The 19,912-nt window shown below is 42.0% G+C and overlaps 1 protein-coding gene across 1 annotated transcript; it reads right to left on the reverse strand.

Annotated features, from left to right (window-relative positions):
* Nucleotides 1-363: 363 nt before the first annotated feature.
* kcng2 (potassium voltage-gated channel, subfamily G, member 2) lies at nt 364-18,018 on the reverse strand. Its single transcript, XM_080532531.1, has 3 exons — nt 17,718-18,018; nt 11,679-12,587; nt 364-1,931 (listed from the first exon to the last, which is right to left on the reverse strand). Exons 2-3 carry the CDS (start codon nt 12,474-12,476, stop codon nt 1,110-1,112), a joined length of 1,620 nt encoding a protein of 539 aa, XP_080388657.1. The 5' UTR covers nt 12,477-12,587; nt 17,718-18,018; the 3' UTR covers nt 364-1,109.
* Nucleotides 18,019-19,912: the final 1,894 nt, after the last annotated feature.

Consider the following 19,912-nt stretch of genomic DNA (forward strand, 5'->3'; position numbering starts at 1 on the left):
TTGGGAGAGGAGGATTTGTATGCACCTCACTCATGGAGAACAGGAGCCTTTTCTCAATTGTTAGGAACACAGCTCCTCGCGTCCTCTCTGTCCTCCACTCGAATCGTCCCCAATGTGTTTTCAGTAGGACATGAGTGGGGGATGGAGGAGAGGACATGAGGAGTCACCTTCCTAACAAGGCGGTCTGTGTCCTAATGGGTTTCTATCAGAAAAGTCAGTGCTGAAAAATGTGTGTTCCCTTTAAAGCGTCTAAGTCACACAATTATTCTGTGCAGTGCACTCAACACTTATTCGATATAGCATGTCTGGATCCAAGGCCATTCTTGAAAACACAAGCCATTTATTATTTATGTGAAACGGGAAAAACCCACGACAGATTCATGGACTGAAATGAATTTCAGTAAGTTATAAGTGCAGAAGCATAGCAGGCGAGGACCTCCACAAACTTAATGCATCATCCTTGAGTGTAATGACTAGTTAGAGGGTACATTGTGTCACCAGGGGCCAGGTTAAGTACGTTGCATTACATTTATTAAAATATGCTCATCTTGAGTCTACTGAGTCTAGAAGCAAAGCGTACAGAAATATTTAAATGTTTTGTTTTATATGAAATAATCTTACTTTACCAAAATTAGAATATCTCATTAAAGTTTTTTTTTATTCCCCCTAAATCAGCTTTAGCATTTCTTTTTTTTTCTTTTTCTTTTTTTAAAGATGACCCTTTTGCTAGGCCCTCATGCTATGTTTAGGGATATATTTTATAGTCCAGTGCAATGTCAATTATAACCTACTGTTTATAAGGCCTTCAACCAGACACAAACTGTCCCGTCCATAATTGTGGTAAACTCAAACTCAATTAATATGTCTGTAAAAAGACTTATAAAATCAGCCGTCTTATAAAGCTGTCTTAGAAAATCTTAGAAACTCACTTGAATGCACAGAGCTACAGAGAATCATGAACAAAGCAAAGATGGAGCTCTTCTTTTGCTACTGCTCAAGAAAAAAAAAAAGTTGTATATCCCTGTTCAAAATTCTCCATGCTCCACCAACAGTTGTCCAGTGTGCCCTGGCGTCTCTCAGCCTCGTAGCCTGCAGTGCGCACGCGCTGGCTAGGTCTTTAGAGACCCTCTGACTTCGTGGGCCCTCTGTGCAGCGATGACCATGGACTTCCTGCGTTGCGCTGCGGCGGCGGCCTCGTGGTAATTGTCCGCGTCCTGGGAGTCCTCGCTGTTCTGGGACTTGGTGCTGTCCTGCGAGTCCGGCTTCTGCCTCAGCTGCCGGATCTGCTCCTCCTTCAGCTCCAGGTAGGAGCGAGAGAACGTGTGGAAGATGGAGGTGACGGGGAAGGCCATGAGCAGGATGCCACTCAGGATGCTGCTCAGCGCCACCACCTGGCCGGGGATGCTGCGCGGCACCATGTCCCCGTAGCCCACCGTCGTCATGGAGATGACGGCCCACCAGTAGCTGCCGGGGATGCTGGTGAACTCCTGTTTGGCGCCCATCTCGCTCTCGGCCAGGAAGACCAGCGGGGAAAAGAGGGCCATGGCCACGCACAGGAAGAGGAGCAGCAGGCCGAACTCCCGCGTGCACCTCCTCACCGTCAGCCCCAGCGTCTGCAGGCCCAGGGAGTGGCGCGCCAGCCGCATCACGTAGAAGATCCGCAGGGCGCGGAGCACGCGCAGGACCAACCCCACCTTCTCCAGGTAGTTGTTCCCTGAGCCTGTGGGCTTATCCCCCACAGAAAGAGCGTCCACGATGACGGTGATGTAGTAGGGCAGGATGGCCACCACGTCGATGATGTTGAGGGGCGTGCGCAGGAACACCCACTTGCTCTCGGTCTGGATGAAGCGCAGCAGGAACTCCAGGGAAAACCAGGCCACACACACCGTCTCCAACACAAAGATGTTGTAACATCTCTGAGAGCACTCACCCTAAGAGAGAGAGAGAAAACACACACACACACACATACACACACACACAAAGTTAAAGTTATACCACATCATCAATATCCATAGTATATGACATTGTTAGGAAATAGGAAACGTTCTCTATTATTAGCAGACTAGATAACTGTTTGTTATACTGGAAGGGTTGCATATACAGTCACTCTAATTGAGGAGATTTTCTGAAAGTCCCTTATATTTGATCAATGAGCTCATGGAAATAAGCCCAGTCGTGACCGACCTTCAACGTTGGAATGTGGTTGAAATAATGTCAGTTGTTGTTTCAACATTGAAAAACTGTTCAAACAATGTTTAATGCTAAATCTCCTTTCAAAAATCGAATTCAACCGGGATTCAGCCTTGCTCCACGACGTTGATTCACCCGTGAATAAATGTTAGAATGCCGGCTGGGAGAGGTCAAGGTGCAGTGGAAGTTTGAGCTTCTATACATACAGGTAGAACATATAGAGTTCCAACACATTGGACTAAATAATTCAAATACTCTTTTGTCTGCACTGCAATTAGCAGGCGGAATTTCCACAAACGATTGCACAAAGCAATTTCTGCACTCAGCTATTTGCTCGTCCTTTGTCTTCACCTGAAGTGAAGTGAAGTGAAGTGAAGTGTCTCAGGAAGGCCTCAAAGATCTCCAGGGACCCGACCCACCCTGGGCACGTACACTTTACCAGGCTGCCCTCGAAAAGGAGGTTCAGGACCCTGGCCGCTAAGACAAACAGACTGAAGAACTGCTTCTACCACAGGGCCGTCCAGGCCCTGAACACAGCAAAGACCTAAGTTCTGGGCCCTGGACAGTCTGGACGGATTGTATGGCAGCTGCTGGACTGAAAAAATCAGGTGTAGTGCTGAGGCACAAACATGTACATTTCAAGCCTGCAAACTGTGACACTTTAAATAACGTGAAAAAAATACTATTGTGCAATATGACAACCCTAGTCGACTATCTGTACAGTATAGTACAGTGGATTGTGTACATAGCCTTTATTTATGTAAACCAGCTCCTTCCCTTCTTGTGATTTTTTTTTTCTAAAAGTTTTTTTTTTTTTCTTTCCTAACACCAGGGGAGCCACCCCTCCTAAATTTCGTTGTTTGGTACCTGTACTGTAGCAATGACAATAAAGTCCATTCATTCAAGTGATCTTGCACTGTTTTGTAATTGTTCTCTCTCTATCCTTTGGTATGTTGTCTTTCATGCTTTGTTTATGATGGATTGAATGTGTTTTTAATACTTGGCTCCAACCACATTTCCTCTAGTGGGATAATACATTTGACTTTACTTAACTTGAGCTTCTTTGATCAAAGAGGCAAAAGCGCATTTTGGTTTTCATGTGAATGAGTCAGATTGTTAGACAGTGTCTGTGTGTATAAGGCTGAGAGAAAAAGCTTTGATGATTTCCCCACCTCAGCTTTATTCATTATGGGAAGTTAATTGATATTATTTTTATCAGCTGATTCAGGTAGAAGAACCTGGTGGCAATATCTAGTAATATATTCAGAATTTGGAAAAGGGATTCAAATGATGACGGAGATATTAGCATTATAGAAAAGAGATCTTTGAGGCTTGTAACCACAAGGCCACCAAGTCTAAGGGTGAATCCCAATTCACCACTCCGGCTCCGTTTTCACCCCTACGGCTCCGTTTTGCGCGTTCACGTGTAGCCGTAGTGGCGTCCCAATTCATTACTCATTTAGGGTTAGGGTTAGGGTTAGGGTTTTCCATGGCTCCATTTGGAGCAAATCTTGAGCCTCGTTCGATTCGGAGCCATGAGACTCCCTTCCGGCATGCATTGCGAAACATCTACAGAAATGTTATTTTCGCTCTCGTAATACGGAAGCGAGCCTGAAATGTCATTGACTTTTTCTGGAATTACTTGTAATTAAAGACTTGAAAAATTATGATAACCATCGTATTATCTTAGTTTAATGTCATTTCAATGCATTATAGACCTTTTCTTTACAACAAGCATAACAAAAAAAGATCGCTATTATGCCGATATTGTGCCTATGCAAGGAGCGCCCCATGGAAGCGTCAAGCGCAGCCTTCCCATAAGGAGCGCGATTCACATCGAGATGTACATTCCTGTTTAGAAATAAAAGATTACCTGTGGTGTTTGACAGCGGATGATGATAGACATATTTAATGTGAAGTTATCTATCTAACGTTAGGCTGATGTGTGCATGATAGACACGCATGACCTATTTCCATGTTTTATTTACAGCTATGGCACGTTAAACCAAAACAACCCGCAATCCTATCCGAGCAGTTGTTATTATGTAATATTGTTGATGGGTTATATAATTTAATGTTATTTCAATGCATTATAGACCTTTTCTTTATAACAAGCATAACAAAAGAAATCGCTGTTATGCTGAGGTGCTTAACATAGAAAGTTCCACAGTCCAGCGCGCTTGGGACAGCGGGCAGGACACCGGAACGCGTTTGTCACAGGCTGACGCTGCCCCGGCGTCAGTCCCATGGAAGTGTCAAGCACAGCCTTCCCAATAGAAATAAATCGGTGCGCGATTCACATTTCAGAGATGTACAATCATGTTTATTTAGAAATAAATTATTACCTGTGGTGTTTGACAGCATGATAGGCGTGAATTCCCCCCCCTTGGTGGTATATGACGCTATAGTTGTTATTATACCAAAACAACCGGCAATCTAATCCGAGCAGTTGTTATTATGTAGCCTAATATTATTGATCAGCCCTTCATGTAAACAAAGTAACATACGCAATCGAAGCAACAGACGTGGTAGTTGATTGGTCCGAAAAAAATAGAATTGCCCGTTCGTACCTCTCTTCAACCCGCATGCGCTGTTGTTTTCCTATGGACTGCCTCGGGCAGCGAAGCGAAGCAAAGTGATGGATGCGTTGTTTCTAACCGGAGTGAAACCACCCTTTTCAAGCGGAGCATCCGAGGGTTCTTTGCTGCGGGAGCGACTTCGAATGCGCGTTCTCACAGCTCCAAACGACGCAGAGTAAAGCGAACTTTATCCTAAACTCCGTTTCAAGTGAAGCAAATGTTCTATTGAGAACACCCCCTTAAGCAATGAAACCATTGATGTCTTCTCTCTTTCTCTATTTTTTGAATGAATGAATGAATGGTCTTTATTGTCATTGATATAGTACAGGTACCAAACAACGAAATTTGGGAGGGGGGGCTCCCCTGGTGCTAGGAAAGAAAACTAAAAACAAGAAGGGAAAAGAGCTGGTTTACATAAATAAAGGCTATGTACACTGTCCACTATACTATACTATACAAATAAACACTGTGCTGTACTCTATGCTATGCTATACCTATTCTAACATTTCCTATCTCTGAACCTTATGTACTTGAGGGTTGTCATATTGCACATAGTGTTATTGCACATTCATTTAAAGTGTCGCAGTTTGCAGGTTTTAAATGTTCACAGTTGTGTTTCAGTATTGCACTTGATTTCAATCTAGTAGCTGCCATCAAATGTCTAGATTGTCAAGTGCCTAGAACCTAGGTCTTTGCTGTGTTCAGGGCCTGAATGGCCCTGGGGTAGAAGCTGAGCTTCAGTCTGTTTGTCCTTGCGAACATTTTCTCTCTGTCTATTATCTGTCTCTTTCTCTACTCTTTCTCTCTGTCTATTATTAATTAACTTAATTAAGAGAAATTACGAGCACTTTCCTCCTGGGATCAGTGTGTGGGGGGGGGGGGTTAAACCATCCGTTACTATATTATGAATTATTTAATTGCGTTTTGACACACTGAAATATTAAGTGTTTTTTGAACATCTGCCGCGCAACAAGTTGTTTGGCAAGCCAAAGAGCACTCATGATAATACATACAATATATCCTTGGAGACACATATAAAGTAGGCTATCTACATACCAAGATGAGAGAATAAAACACAGGGCTTTGGGACATTGTGTTTCTTATTATTCATGAACGATTTAGTCAAAGCCATTTCTGTGAGGCTCCTCTGGTAGAAGGCAACAGTGAAATTGAAATTCACAAATGAGCTGAGGTTCAATGAGGTTCAACATCAACACAAACAATGAGGCTTCTACCGTATGTTTACCGATTTAAATTACATGCAATAATTTCACAGGCCGTGATTATTCACAATGCACGCCACCACACAGGCTGTGTGTGTATATGGCTTTAACAATGGAAACTAGCTATTAGCTCCATTCATTTGGCGAGTACTTGGAATGAAGCCTTTGTGTTCTTGTATTGTTGTCCTTTGATTGGAATCTTTCTTGTTGAATACTTTTCCCTCACTCCCATTGTCCCCTCACCTATTGAATGCACTCTGATGCATTGTGGATCAAATTAAACACACACAATTATCCGTTCCAGCAAACAAGGACTCTGACCCTATCAAAGATGAAGACAGCCGTGCAAACCAAACAGCGCAGGATGACACGAGCAACCTTTGATCCCAAGGATGTGTACGAGTGGGTGTGATTTACAAACAGGCTTACCTTCTGTGCTGAGCTGGCTCTTTTCACAGAGCAGAAAGGGTTTTAATGGATTCATTCAATTTATTTACAAGTCACTTGGCTTTACTAGGATATGAGTGTGTGTGAATATTGCTCCAACCCCTATATTGAATTTCAAGGCTTCCCAATCTATGACCTTGTAGAAATGAAAGAATCTCATTACAGACCTACACAAGTGCAGAATTGCTGTAACCCTGTATTCATTTGTCTGGATTTGACTACATTTGGTGGTTCTGAAATGAATACACTTCACAAACATGGGGGTTGTATTTGTGATGCACAATAAGGCTGGTCTAAAGCGTTAAATATGATTATTTTAATATAAATATTACAGTAATATTTATATAAAAATAATAATCAATTTCCACTTCTATCATTGTTGTTCAATGTAACATCCTTGCTCTTGAAGACAGTTTGAAACATGCTGTTGTAACGTTCCAGTTTTCCCTCACCCTAGTGGAGAATAAACTGAACATTGTGATGCACTCCCTACTCTGTCATTCAATCACCAACAGCACAACGTTTTTTTTACAGAAAGATTCCCTTCCGGCAACTGCACAGTGCACAGCTAGCTTAAAAAAAAGCTGTCAACAGACTTGTAAAGACTGACTGTGCAGTGTAGGCTACTTTCATTCACTTTCACAAGACAACAGAAACATGATGAAACAGCATAATGGAATTGAATGGAATTTGGTATTTGATGCTGGAGCAATTAGGTGTTCAGTGCCTTGCTCAAGGACACTTCGACACATGGCCAGCCGGGGTTCGAGTGGCTGAGTTGCCGACCTTCGATCATTAGACTCCGGCTCTACCTCCTGAGCCACAGCCACCGCTGTTTAGGCCAACAGTGTTTGCTAGCATCCTGAACACCCGGCACCGCTGCAGGTGAGTATGGAGGAACATGAGCTTAGTCTAGCCACTGGAGAACACAGCAGGTGAACCAATCCCTCACAGAGAGCAGGATCAAGAGGAACAGGATCAAGACATTGCTTGCAAGCACTGCTGTGTGTGTGTGTGTGTGTGTGTGTGTGTTTTAGGCTTTCAGGAGGTATATGAGCCTTATTGCATATTTCTTTCTGTCTTTCTTTCATCTTGTGTGCGTTTGTGAGTGTGTGTGCGTGCATACCTCTATAACTGCTTGTCTGTGTGTGTTTAATGTATTGAATACTGACTTGTACTGTGTGTGTGTGTGTGTGTGTGTGTGTGTGTGTGTGTGTGTGTGTGTGTGTGTGTGTTGTTAGAACGCCTCAGGAGCAGGGGGAGAGAGAGAAATCATTCAATACATCAATCATTCAGTGTGATTGTGAAAGTATTCTCCTTTTCCATATTCATCTACCCCATTTCTCTCTCCGCTGTGTCCTATATGAGATTGATGCCTCTTTCTCAGAAACCGTCTAAGTTATACTTCCATTTCTGTGATTTCTCTCAGTTTTACTGACTTAGTAATTCTCCCTGGCAAATTAGTTTTCATGCGATGGCTAACACACAAATCCAAGTAGAGCATTTCTAGGATTCACACATCTTTCTTGGCAAGAAAAGCAGCTTAATCCAGCACCACTAGGGATGAATCAATTTAATTCCGTGCCATCTCTTAAAATCTATTTCAATATTTGTCATGTTGCTATAATTTATTTGTTTCTCAATATATTGAAATACCAACTATAATATAACACATAAACATAAACACATAAATGTCACTGGACCTGACGTTGGCATCAATCCAAGCTGTTATTTACATTTATTTACAGAGGTTGGCATTTAGAGGGAACAACCAGACCTGTACCCTCTACTCACTCCATCCTGCTCCCTGGCTGTTGTTCACAGTCTCTGTTGAACAGTCTCTAGTCCACTCATCCTGCCTGCTCTCAGCTCGAGTTTGAGTTAGAGGCTATTACTCACACTGACACATCCTAGTTATCTTCCCAATAGGGCGACAAGTGTACTCTCACTCTGGTCATTCATATCAATGCCCTAGACGTACTAGTAGTCCCTGAGGTGTGTTCCAGTCCAGACTGACAGAGTAGCTGCTGTTTGCTGACACATACGTGTGTGTGTGTGTGTGTGTGTGTGTGTGTGTGTGTGTGTGAGAAAGGAAGAAATAAGGTATAATTAAGAGGGAGATATATTGTGTGTGTGAGAGAGAGAAAGAGAGAGAGAGAGAGTGAGGGAGAGAGGAGTGAGTGAGTGAGAACGTTTTCTCTAAACTATCCCCCTGGGCAAGAACCTATTCAGCAGGCTGCCCTCGGAGCCCGACTGGGATGAGCAATTACAGCCCTTTAAGAAGCTGTTACAGCCCAGAGCCCAGTGCCATTATGAACAAGCATCTCACAGGCAATATGTTATTCTAAAGAAATATGGGCCTGGATGGCACAAACACAATCCTGCCACGGTGGTCTTGTATTTGGAACTGGTTTGTCTCTTGGTATTGTCACCAAGAGAAGTACCGCTAGTCTGTGACTCGCCAAGATTCTCAGCATCCAAGAGGTATACATAAGCTCAGTAAATCAGACCTGTGTGCTCAGTCTCAAAATAATGACCACACGTAGTTAAAGAGTGTGACCATCATGTCTAACAAAGGGTGGTCATCCAATAAAGAGTAATGCAAGGAGTACAAGTTCTCCCCCTCCGACTTGTGTGATCCATTTTCTCTCTGTCTTGTTCACCCCTCTAGATGTAACCCCCATCACTCAGCCCCCCATTCATCAAAGCTGAGTGTGTGTGTGTGTGTGTGTGTGTGTGTGTGTATGTGTGTATGTGTGTGTGTGGTGTGTGTGTGTGTGTGTGTGTGTGTGTGTGTGTGTGTGTGTGTGTGTGTGTGTATGTGTGTGTGTGTGTGTGTGTGTATGTGTGTGTGTGTGTGTGTGTGTGTATGTGTTGAACTTTTGGAAAAAAATGATTGTTAAAAAAGCAGCAGTTAAAAAAAAAGTGTCCTCTGGATGAAAGAGCAGGCTAATTTAATATACCGAATTTTAAACATGTATTTGCTCCTGCACATGCAGTATTATTTGAGTTTTCCTGTTGGTATATTTTATTCATGAGTACAGATGAAAGGTTCTAAATCTCAGTGTAAATCTCTAATAACCATAAACATTTAATTTCATTACTTTCATTCAGAGCCTTAGGCCTCAGAGCAGATCTATAGAGATAATAAGTAAATAGTTGAGTATCGAAGATACTGTTAATGAGTATTAGCATGGAACATAATGGGCAAAGATGGGTGGGTGGATTAATGTCAAAGAACTGGTCTAATAAGAGCTCGCAATGCAGCTAGTTGAACCAAATTGTATTGAAGTGTTTAGTCACACAACTGCTACGCTCAGCATCATTAACACGAGGACCAACAGGACAGCATAACTGTCGCTAGCCAATATCTTCTCCTAACATGGTCTGGACAATGGTCCGAGCACATTCCATACACCCTGCTCCCTATCACCCTGACATACTACATGGCTGTTTGTCAAGAGTCTCTTTGGCACAATCCCATTTGTAATTTTTACCCCTACATCTTGTTTTGGAGTGCCACTCGCTTTTCGGCTTGCCCCTCGGAGGGGGAATGGTCACCAGGGGGAATGGTTGAAAACCTTCCCCTATGAAATGGGATAACCCTTCAAGACCCTGATAGATACGTCATCAGTAGTATCATAGAAAAGCATTGACGCTTACGATTCATTCACAACTTAAGTTTCACGCTATCAAACGATCAAACAAGTCATCAAATAAAAAAGAACAGTGCTTCATTATCAGGCCAGTTCATGACAGCAGACAACTGTTGTCCATGTAGCTCTGAACCCTACTTCATTTCTCTTCTCCTCAGTCAGTGCCTTCACTCAGACTAATTGGAGATGAGATGGGGCGCTCCATGAAACGGCCTGAGTTTGGGTTGTATGCTCTCTGTGATCTCTGATTGATTTCCCCTTTGAAGATGTTTACTACCTCAGTATTCCTACCCTCTGGTGCCGATGTGTCTTTGATTGTGGAAGAAGCCGCTGAGCTCTCTTTAATCAGACTAAGCTTTATTGATGTCATTCAAGAGGTGAATTGGCCTGAGACAAAGAGACTTATGAACGAGAACTCTGAGGTTCTACTATACATGAAAAGGCTCATAAGAACATATCGTTTACTTTAATGGAGTTAAGGCTCGAGCTGTCACCAGGAGGAAGACCTTTGGCTCAATGTACTTATGACAGATCTAAAACCAGATTAGGGACCAGGGGCTTCAGTTGACATAATATGTCATATGATATTATCCCCTCAAGCAAAGGGGAACATTTTTATATATTTAACAAATATTTTTTAACATTAATTTTTTATGTTAAAATTACTTTACACAGGAAGACGTTGAACTACGCTAACTACCCTTGAGAAAATATAGTTTGTAAAACTTTGAAACTACTTTGTCCAACAGTCAGTTACTGACAGATGACTAGAGAGGTGATTCTGTATGACAGAAACCGAACAATCGAAATGCTCTGAAACTTAGTAGGGAAAATGTAGTGAATAGTTACTACACTGCTACAAGAAAAAGAAACTCACTACTGAGATTAGATTTATTTTATTTTTTTACTAATAGTTGAGCTATATGTAGTGAAACTACTCCCCAACACTGCCACCCAGTCTTCTTCATACACATCAGAACAAAAACTTTTTTTTTTTAAATCAAATATTATAATCAAACTACATAATAATCAATATCATCCCCATTTCCTAATCATATTACAGGAAAATGTTTAAATGGATGATTTTCAATAAAGAAAAAAAAGCTTTTTTACATACTTCAACCTCTCTGAAAAGTGTGTTTTGTGTGTAAATATTTTACATTCTCTATTCATTATTGAACAAGTATGTGATTATGTGAACATTGGACTTATGTTGCTAAAAAGGTAAGGAGAGTGTCTTTACTGTAGCAGCAGAGAGCTGGCAAACTGCTATTGGAGACGGTCCCTGAACCATCCCATCCATCTCAATGAATCATAATCAGCAGGGGAAAGGCTCACCATGTGGGGAGTCTCACAAACAGATTCTGACTCAGAGCATACTGCAGACTTGGATGAAGCAGTGGATGTTTCCTTTTTGGAATTTAGTTTACAATTCCAACAGTGCTACATGGTATTATTTTTACCTGAAGTGTTATATTACTCATAGAAGGTAAAATGTTGTATTGTTCCTATATTATTGAGTGACAGAAGGTAACCTCCTCTCATGCTTCTCTGACGATGAAATAGGAACCCTCTGAACTCACCCTCTCCTCCTCCTCCCTGAGGTCCGGCATGGTGCTGATGCAGAGCGTCACCGTGGTGATAGCCACAAACACCACAGAAAGACATGCGAAGATCTTCCCTGGTATCCCTGAATGAGGGTTGTCTACCATGTCCCCCAGCTGGCGCATGCAGCTTGCCAGGCGGCCCTCTTCCGGCTCCACTTCACCCTCCTCCCCAGGAAACGTCTGCGACTCCTCGTGGGACTGGGGGCTGTTGAACTCTGCCTCCTCGTCCTCCAGCCTCTGCTGCACCTTCTGCTCCTCCTGTCTGAGCCGCAGCTTCCTGAGGCAGCACCACTCCAGGCTGGCCTCCTCCACGCCCCAGTAGATCAACTCCTCCTGGAAGGACAATGCGCACATCTCCCTCAGCAGGCGCAGCTTCCCCGCTGCCAGGAACGTCACGATGGTGCGGAAGGCAGACGGGCTGCGGTCGAAGAAGTACTCGTTGCGGCTGCCGTCATAGTCGTCACACACGTCCATGATCTCCTCCACGTTGCTGCAACCGCGCAGTTTCCCGAGGCGCGTCAGCGGGAAGTCATCTAGTGTGGACCAGGGGATGCGGTACTTGATGCCTCCCACGTTGATGATGGCTGCACTGTCCGGGAGGCCCAGGCTGTTGTTGTCCTCCTGCTGCTCAACTTTCAGCAGCAGCTTGGCCCGCTTGAAGAACAGGCCCTTGCTGGTGGTGACTTCCGGGGCGCTTTCCAGGGGCTTGAAGTGGTAGGTGGGGGGGTACTGGGGCTCTGCGCTGCCAGCCAGGAAAGCCACCTCCTGGTACATCCCTGCGACTCTGGTGGAGGGCCCTGTCCTTGTCCTACAGATTGGGAGGGGGGTTTCACTGGCCACGGGCGTCAGCTGGTCACGTCATCCATCTAAGAGCAGAGCTTGTCTCTGTGGAAGGCGAAAAGAAAGATCAATGATTTGATATCAAGTTAAGGCCAATTTGTCTCTTTCTTCACCTTTCATCCAACTCTACTTGGCTTCAGAGACAATGGAAAGACAACGCAAGCAGAACCAATCTACTGGACAAGACCCCTGTGACAGTCTTATTCACCATTCCCCCTCTCTCAGATCTTCCTCGCCCTGGGTTTTCACCATTCTTAATCTGCTAGTTTAATTGCATTTTTAGAGACTGTCAAAATTACTTCTTTTTTATTGAGCCTAATTGTGGCAAAAATCTCAGTGTGAAGCAAATTAGTGTCAAACCCCAAAGCAGAGGAATTAATTATGTTGTTTTTCTATTTACGCATCGGCAGGTCTCTAAATGAGATGCTTCTCTTTAGAGCTTTGTTTAGCATGGATCAGTAATTTGAAATAGATTCAGTGTAATTAAACATAGAATGTTTACAAAGCACATTAAGCAGGAGATGAAAACACGTTTTTGCAGGTTGGTATAGCAAACATCCTCTGGCAGGTCATTCATCTTGCAAGGGCCATTGGCCAATTATACCAATTTCAACTTTATCAATTATACCATTTCAACTTGTTTACAACCACAGAAAAAGGACACAAATTATGTCTCACAACAAACATATTACTTAACTGTACACTAATAGTAAGACTTGAAATCATCCCCCATTGATTTCTACCTCAGCATAGCCATGGTTTTGACTGATGAATTCAAGCTCAATCTTAAAACTACAATACACCATCACTTGCACTGGGAAGCTAAAGATACACTAGATGTCATAGATGTCATAGTTGTCATAAGACAGCATTAATCATTCAAATGTTTAAACAGACAGCTCAAGTCTACATAAGAACCACAATGCAGCTATGCATAGCCGGGTTAAATGATTCATACGAAGCACGCTGAGATCAAATGGGATCAAATGGGATCATAGTAAATATTCCTCTTCATGGTGCATGCAACCTAAAGATTTCATCAAGTGGTTCCTTTAGTCCTCAAGAACATACTGAAACTGATGAGACGAGAACACTACAGTCCAAACAGTACCTGTCCATTCATAAAACCAAAACATGAATTGCACCACCATCACTTAACACTATATTCGTGCCACTATTGGCCAGATTGCCATTCCCATTGAAAAAAAACCTGTGAGTGTTTTTAAGTATTGATTTATTGTGATTTATTTTCCACTGTGTTGCTGCATTTGGTGAAAAAAAGTCAACCTCATCTGCAGCAACTAAAGTAGACTGTAGTAAAGACGGGCCTTTAACACTATATTCGTGCCACTATTGGCCAGATTGCCATTCCCATTGAAAAAAACCTGTGAGTGTTTTTAAGTATTGATTTATTGTGATTTATTTTCCACTGTGTTGCTGCAAAAAAAGTCAACCTCATCTGCAGCAACTAAAGTAGACTGTAGTAAAGACGGGCCTGATGGTGCATGATGACAGGCTAATAAGAGCAAGGGACGAGACTTCAAACATAGAAGAACGATTTTTATCTTTGATGCAATTTACCGCAATGACAGGAGCAAGAGACAGAAGGGGGGGGGGGGGCTGAAGGGGGGTGTGGGCTGAAGAGAGTGAGGCAGAGAAAAAGAAAGAGGGAAGGAGGAAGAAAGAGAGGGGAAGAGGGAGATAGATAGAGAGAAAGAGAGGAAATGACAGAATAACTAATTATATGTATTCATGTTCTTATTTGTATGCATGAACAACAAGTGCAAATTTGGAAGGCCCCCCAAAAAGACTTGAGACAAGAGTATCAATCCCTTGCTGATTAAACACAGTAAAACATTAAACACAGTAAAACATGCCAGTTATGTGTGTGTGCCTGTGTGCGTCTTCTTCTGAAGCCATGTTCTCATGTGTTTACCACCTGGGACTCTCCATTTGTTTTATTAAACAATGAGCATCAGAGGACGCAACATGAGACACAAAAATAGTATATTTAGCCTAATATTCAGCACATATAAATGAATGTCAATGATGTAATGGAATCTCACTGGGACTTATAAATCACTTGTATAAATCAACAATAATGTTCACATGTTTACATGTTTTTCAATCATTATCAGTTGCAGTTCGAGTGTCAGTCAAATGGACCTCTCTCTCTGGGGGGTTAGAGAGCGGCCGCTCCAGAAACGCATGGCACGCCCGATCAGAGAGGAACAGTTTATGGAGCATGACAACAACACCCAGGGGAGTCATGAACACTGTATGAACTCAGCTCCTAGGGGACAAAAACCACCAAACCACAATTCCCCATTCAATTGAATGGGAAAGTGTGTCCAAACTTTTGACTGGTACTGATATATATATATATATATATATATGCCATTTAGCTGACGCTTACGACTGACATTGCAATGAGTACCGTAGCTACATTTTTCTGTATAAATGGCAAGGCAAGGCAAGTTTATTTGTATAGCACATTTCATACAACAGGGGCAATTCAAAGTGCTTTAAATACATTATTTAAAAATACAGCAAGAGCAGCATAGTAAGAAAATAAAAATTACAATGAGTAAAAGCAAATATAAGAAGTAAATAGATGGCAATAGTTAATGGGGAAAAAAATGGTCCTAGCGGGAATCAAACCCACAACCTAAGCATACTTAGCACCATGCTCTACCAACTGAGCCACAGACGACCACAATCACTTATAAAATAGGTAATAAAATCCTATAGGTGATGACATGATGAAATCCACACATGAAATACAAAAAGGTGAAGTGTGTGTGCATTGACAGGCCTTAACAGGTGATTACTACTGTGCCGTTACAGTCACCTGACCTCAAATGTAATTAACGGATACAAAAGACGAGTGTGACCGGGGTCTGTGGCTGCATCATAACCAGGGTAGAGCCAGTGAATCAAATGTTATGATGCTCAGGAATCCTGTGGGGAGTAGTTAATAGGACATGTAATCATCTACTGCAGAACACCTATAGTCATCTGACACAGACATAGTTGATGGTGCTGATGACAGGCGGGGCGGGGGGGGGCTCTCTCTCAGGCAATGGTAAATGGTTTGGGCAAAAAGGCCAATGAATATAACTAAACGTCTTTTTGCAGACATGATAAAGCATGCTTTCTAATTCATGGCAGCCTTGCTGTTCTAACATTGTAGAATTAATAATTCCCTTATTTATATTTACACTTTTGGCATTTAGCAGACGCCTTATTCCAAAGTCACTTACAACAAATACATTTGACTAAGTAAGTGAATCATCTATCCACCAGTCTTAGTAGAAAAAGTAATCTAAGATAAATCCAGGAGCCATTGTCAGTCATCATGCTGGAAGAAGGAAAACAAGTGTTAATATGACAGCCTATCTCTCAGGAGAAACAGTACATGGGGGTAGTAGATGTCTCAGGAGGGAAGGATCTTCTATCCCCCTGTACTGTTTCTCCTGAGATATCTTATGTTTTATTGGTGCTGGTCGGAAGTACTTGAGTGTACTGAAACAAGGAAGGAGAGTCCAGCTTCATGACCTATTTTGGCAAATACACAACCTTAATATGTTCATTTCTCTCAAGAATGAGTCATCAAACCGGCAGGGTGTCACAATGAATCCCTACATGAAATTAATTAATTCCAAATAAAAAAAAGTCAATGCAAGTTATAAAAGTTCCATGAAATAGTCCATGCCAGCCCACAGGGATTCCAGAAATTAGTTTGCATCCAACTCATTCACATTCCTGCTCCATAACTATGACCTATTTGGGGGGCCTTTCATTTAGGAAAAGCAATTAAACAAATGCACCACAGGAAAGGTCCAAAAACACACAGAGCTGCAGAGCAAACTCAAACGTAGTATGTACCAATAACGGGTGAGATAAACTTGTTATGCCTCCATAGCCAGTTAACTAGGCTAACCTTACTCCTAAGTACTGTATGTACCGTACTCTCCCACTTGTGAGGAAGCAGAGGCGAGAGTGAAAAAGCATGGGAGCATAGGATCCTCATTAATTAGACTCCTGTCTCAATAACAATAATAACACTACAGTATCAACATTTCCATCCTCGACTCCAATAAACATCCACCTCTTTATCTGAGTGAATGATGTAAAACAGTTCACAGTGGAAGCACATTATGTCTTATCTTATCAAAACAGATGGAAAGCAATGAACATAACTATGGTTCTGAATGATGATGGCGTCATAATAAACATGAACAAATATCACCTCTGAGATACTCTATGGTGATATATTTCTGCTGCTGGTGCATTCAAATGAGATTTCAAACTGGTAAAACATAACGCTGCAACTGGTATTTAATAATCACACAGAAAACAATGAAAGCTTGAGAGCAGCTTTGTCATTCAAAGTACTAAAGGGAAATCATAATGTAATGGACAAATGGCCAGAGAAGAGACACATGCACGCGTGCACACACACACACACACACACACACACACACACACACACACACACACACACACACACACACACACACACATCGACAAGTTACTGATCCAAAGGAGGGGTGAAGTATGTAGAATCCAGACATTATTATAATAATATGAAAAAACTTTTCAACGGGAGTACTAGTCATTAACCTACATAGAGCTACTTTTCTTAAGTATTGACAAGTTTACCTGTAAAAGCAAATGATTGCATATAGTGACAATAAAAAGCACCTTGAAAGGAGCATAAGTAAGTGTGTTTGAAATCTGCCACCTCTGGCGAAATTCAGTTAGAAGTTACAAACAACATCCTCCCTAATAACAATATAAGCCTAACCCCCTGAAATTGACTTGCAGTGTTAGACATTAGCTCTTTTATTTCTGCATAAAGGCAACTACAGACAGGAGAACATCGGTGAGTCCACTGACTCCCTTAGAACATCCTGACAGTAGCAACGTGTTTATATGCAAACCGAGTGTCAGGTAGGACACTCAATTTTAGAAAGCACTTTTTCTGGACAAAAACAGACACATATTTCTTTCTAGGGATTTCCCGTATCGCTATTGACTGAAACATTACAACCATTAAGAAGCTTTTAGAAATCGTTAATGTTACATAGTGGACCTTTAAATACAGTAGATGATGGCAATTTCAATTACCGGCGCACACGTGCCAAAAGGTTTCATGCCTAACAGACCTACCCGCTGTGTTCGCCTCGTATCCATTGGTTTAAACTTCACATCTCGATATTATTAATGAAGACATATTGATCATCATATAAACACATGCTCCATCTGGTCCAATCTTGCGAATCAATGTTCCCAACATAGTCATTCGGTTTATAGCAGGTGCACCGAATCCCAGGTAACGTCACGTGCCAGACTTCCGAATCACACGGAGCAAGTTTCAAGGCTTAGTAAAGTTGCTGCGCTACAACATTAGAATGAAGACGAGACGACACAAGTTGGAAAATTACTGTCCGTATATGACTTCAAGGTGCAGAGTGTATCCCCCCCCCCAATATTGTTCGTCATCGTACCTCATAACCCTGCTCAATGGTAAGAGAGCAGTCGGAAAAAGCACCGCGCGATGGTGAAGACCCCACGTGAATGAATGAATGAATGAATGAATGAAGGCGTTGTTGCCGCTGTAATAATTCCAATATTTGAGGGCTCAGTGACTGCTCACCCGCATCTTAGAGCCGCATCCTAACTCCTCTCCGACTTTATCCCAGCCTCTTCGAACAACTATAATTGAAGAAGCCCACAGTTAGATGCTGTTATGCTGCAATGAATTATATAATTATAAATGATAAATTCCGTGCCTTCTGGTAACACCACCCCTCCTCGTCTTTCGTGCCAGTAAAAATGTATTATCTTGACTACAGTGGCATCATGCATCCAGTTTATTTTTGAGGGGGGCATGAAGTGGACGGTGGGTGGGAGGCCTTTGGGAGGTTGTCACCCCCCTCTGGAAGTTGGACATGTTTTGCCTGAACACCTGGAACAGCTTTTTCCTGCAATCTATAGCCTATTATGCCTAATGTTATGTCAAAAATAGCCGGCTGGCTAGAGCCAGTGTCATAAAATTGCTAGGTGGCTAGTATTACAGAGAACATTTTTAAAATAAATGGTTTTATTTATTCGTTGTCAAGAGGCTACAAAGCTTTTACAAATTATACCCCCAGCCCACTGGCAGCTCACATCTAATTAAACGCTGTGTCTGTCACTCTACACTCACTCTTTTCTCCTCCTCCGTGTCTGACACACTCCACACACCAGATCTAGTGTCCTGTGTCCTCCTGTCTAGTGTCTAGGCATCCCTGTGCAACTTGGAAGCAACCACTTACTAGGGAGAATATGGGAGGGTACTGCCTGGTCCAGTCAGTGTGCCCCAAAAACTCCTGACGGATCTTTTCTGTCAGAAAAAAGTTAAAGCAGTTAAAGCTACTGAATTCTGATGTCTGGATAGGACTGAAATAAGTTAACCTAGAATCAGTCTATAATAATTGATTAATTCATATCCATAATCAAATTGAAATGTTATGAGGTCCAACATGTTGATCTTGATTAGGCTGACTTTGAAAAAAGACAGCAAGCAAGCCTAACACCCTCACCACTAGAGGGGGACAGAGAAGTCAGTCCCTCAACCTCAAACCATCCATTCCATTTTTTGGGGATTTTCTTTTCTATTGGGAATTAGCTTCACTTGAGGTAATGAAACCACAGCGGATATAGCTGTGCATATAAAATGTTGGGTATCTTTGAAAAGTAAAGATTATATAAAAAAAACACCAAGAGATAAGTACAAAGAAAAGCTAAGCTCCTCAGATGTTGTTGCCCCTTTCTATCATTGTCTTTTTAAACAGTTTTTGCTTATATCGTGTTGTTTATTACATTGTTTTTATTTTTATTTGTTATTATATTGTTGTCTGTATCTTTATGTCTTATGCACCAACCACATCAAGTCAATTTCCTGTATGTGCGAATAGACTTGTATAGAATAAACAAAACAAATCTGATTCTGATTCTGATGTGCTCTTTGTATGTAAATTATTGTATTTCTGAAGAGTTCATTCAAGCCCACTCAGAGGAAAGGGCTTCCTTCAGTCCATCTACTGAGGTCATTCATCTTCCGACTATTCCTCCTTATTCATGTGACTCCACTGAAACCCTTAGTCTGGATCACCAAGCCATTGGTCATGGACCGCACAGTATACTGTATCTTACTTTGTATAGTGATCTCAATTCACCTCACTTTTGATGCACTGAATTTAAGATTGTTCCCCTACAAGAAATACTATTGGCTTGTCCTGAGAGTTAGTCTTCAGCTATACAAAGTGAGTGACTGAGATTGTAATGAACCAAAAATCCATATTGAGTGTTATCAATTATTG

The sequence above is a fragment of the Nansenia antarctica genome (assembly GCF_963989245.1).
Source record: "Nansenia antarctica genome assembly, chromosome: 5".
NCBI lineage: Eukaryota > Metazoa > Chordata > Actinopteri > Argentiniformes > Microstomatidae > Nansenia > Nansenia antarctica.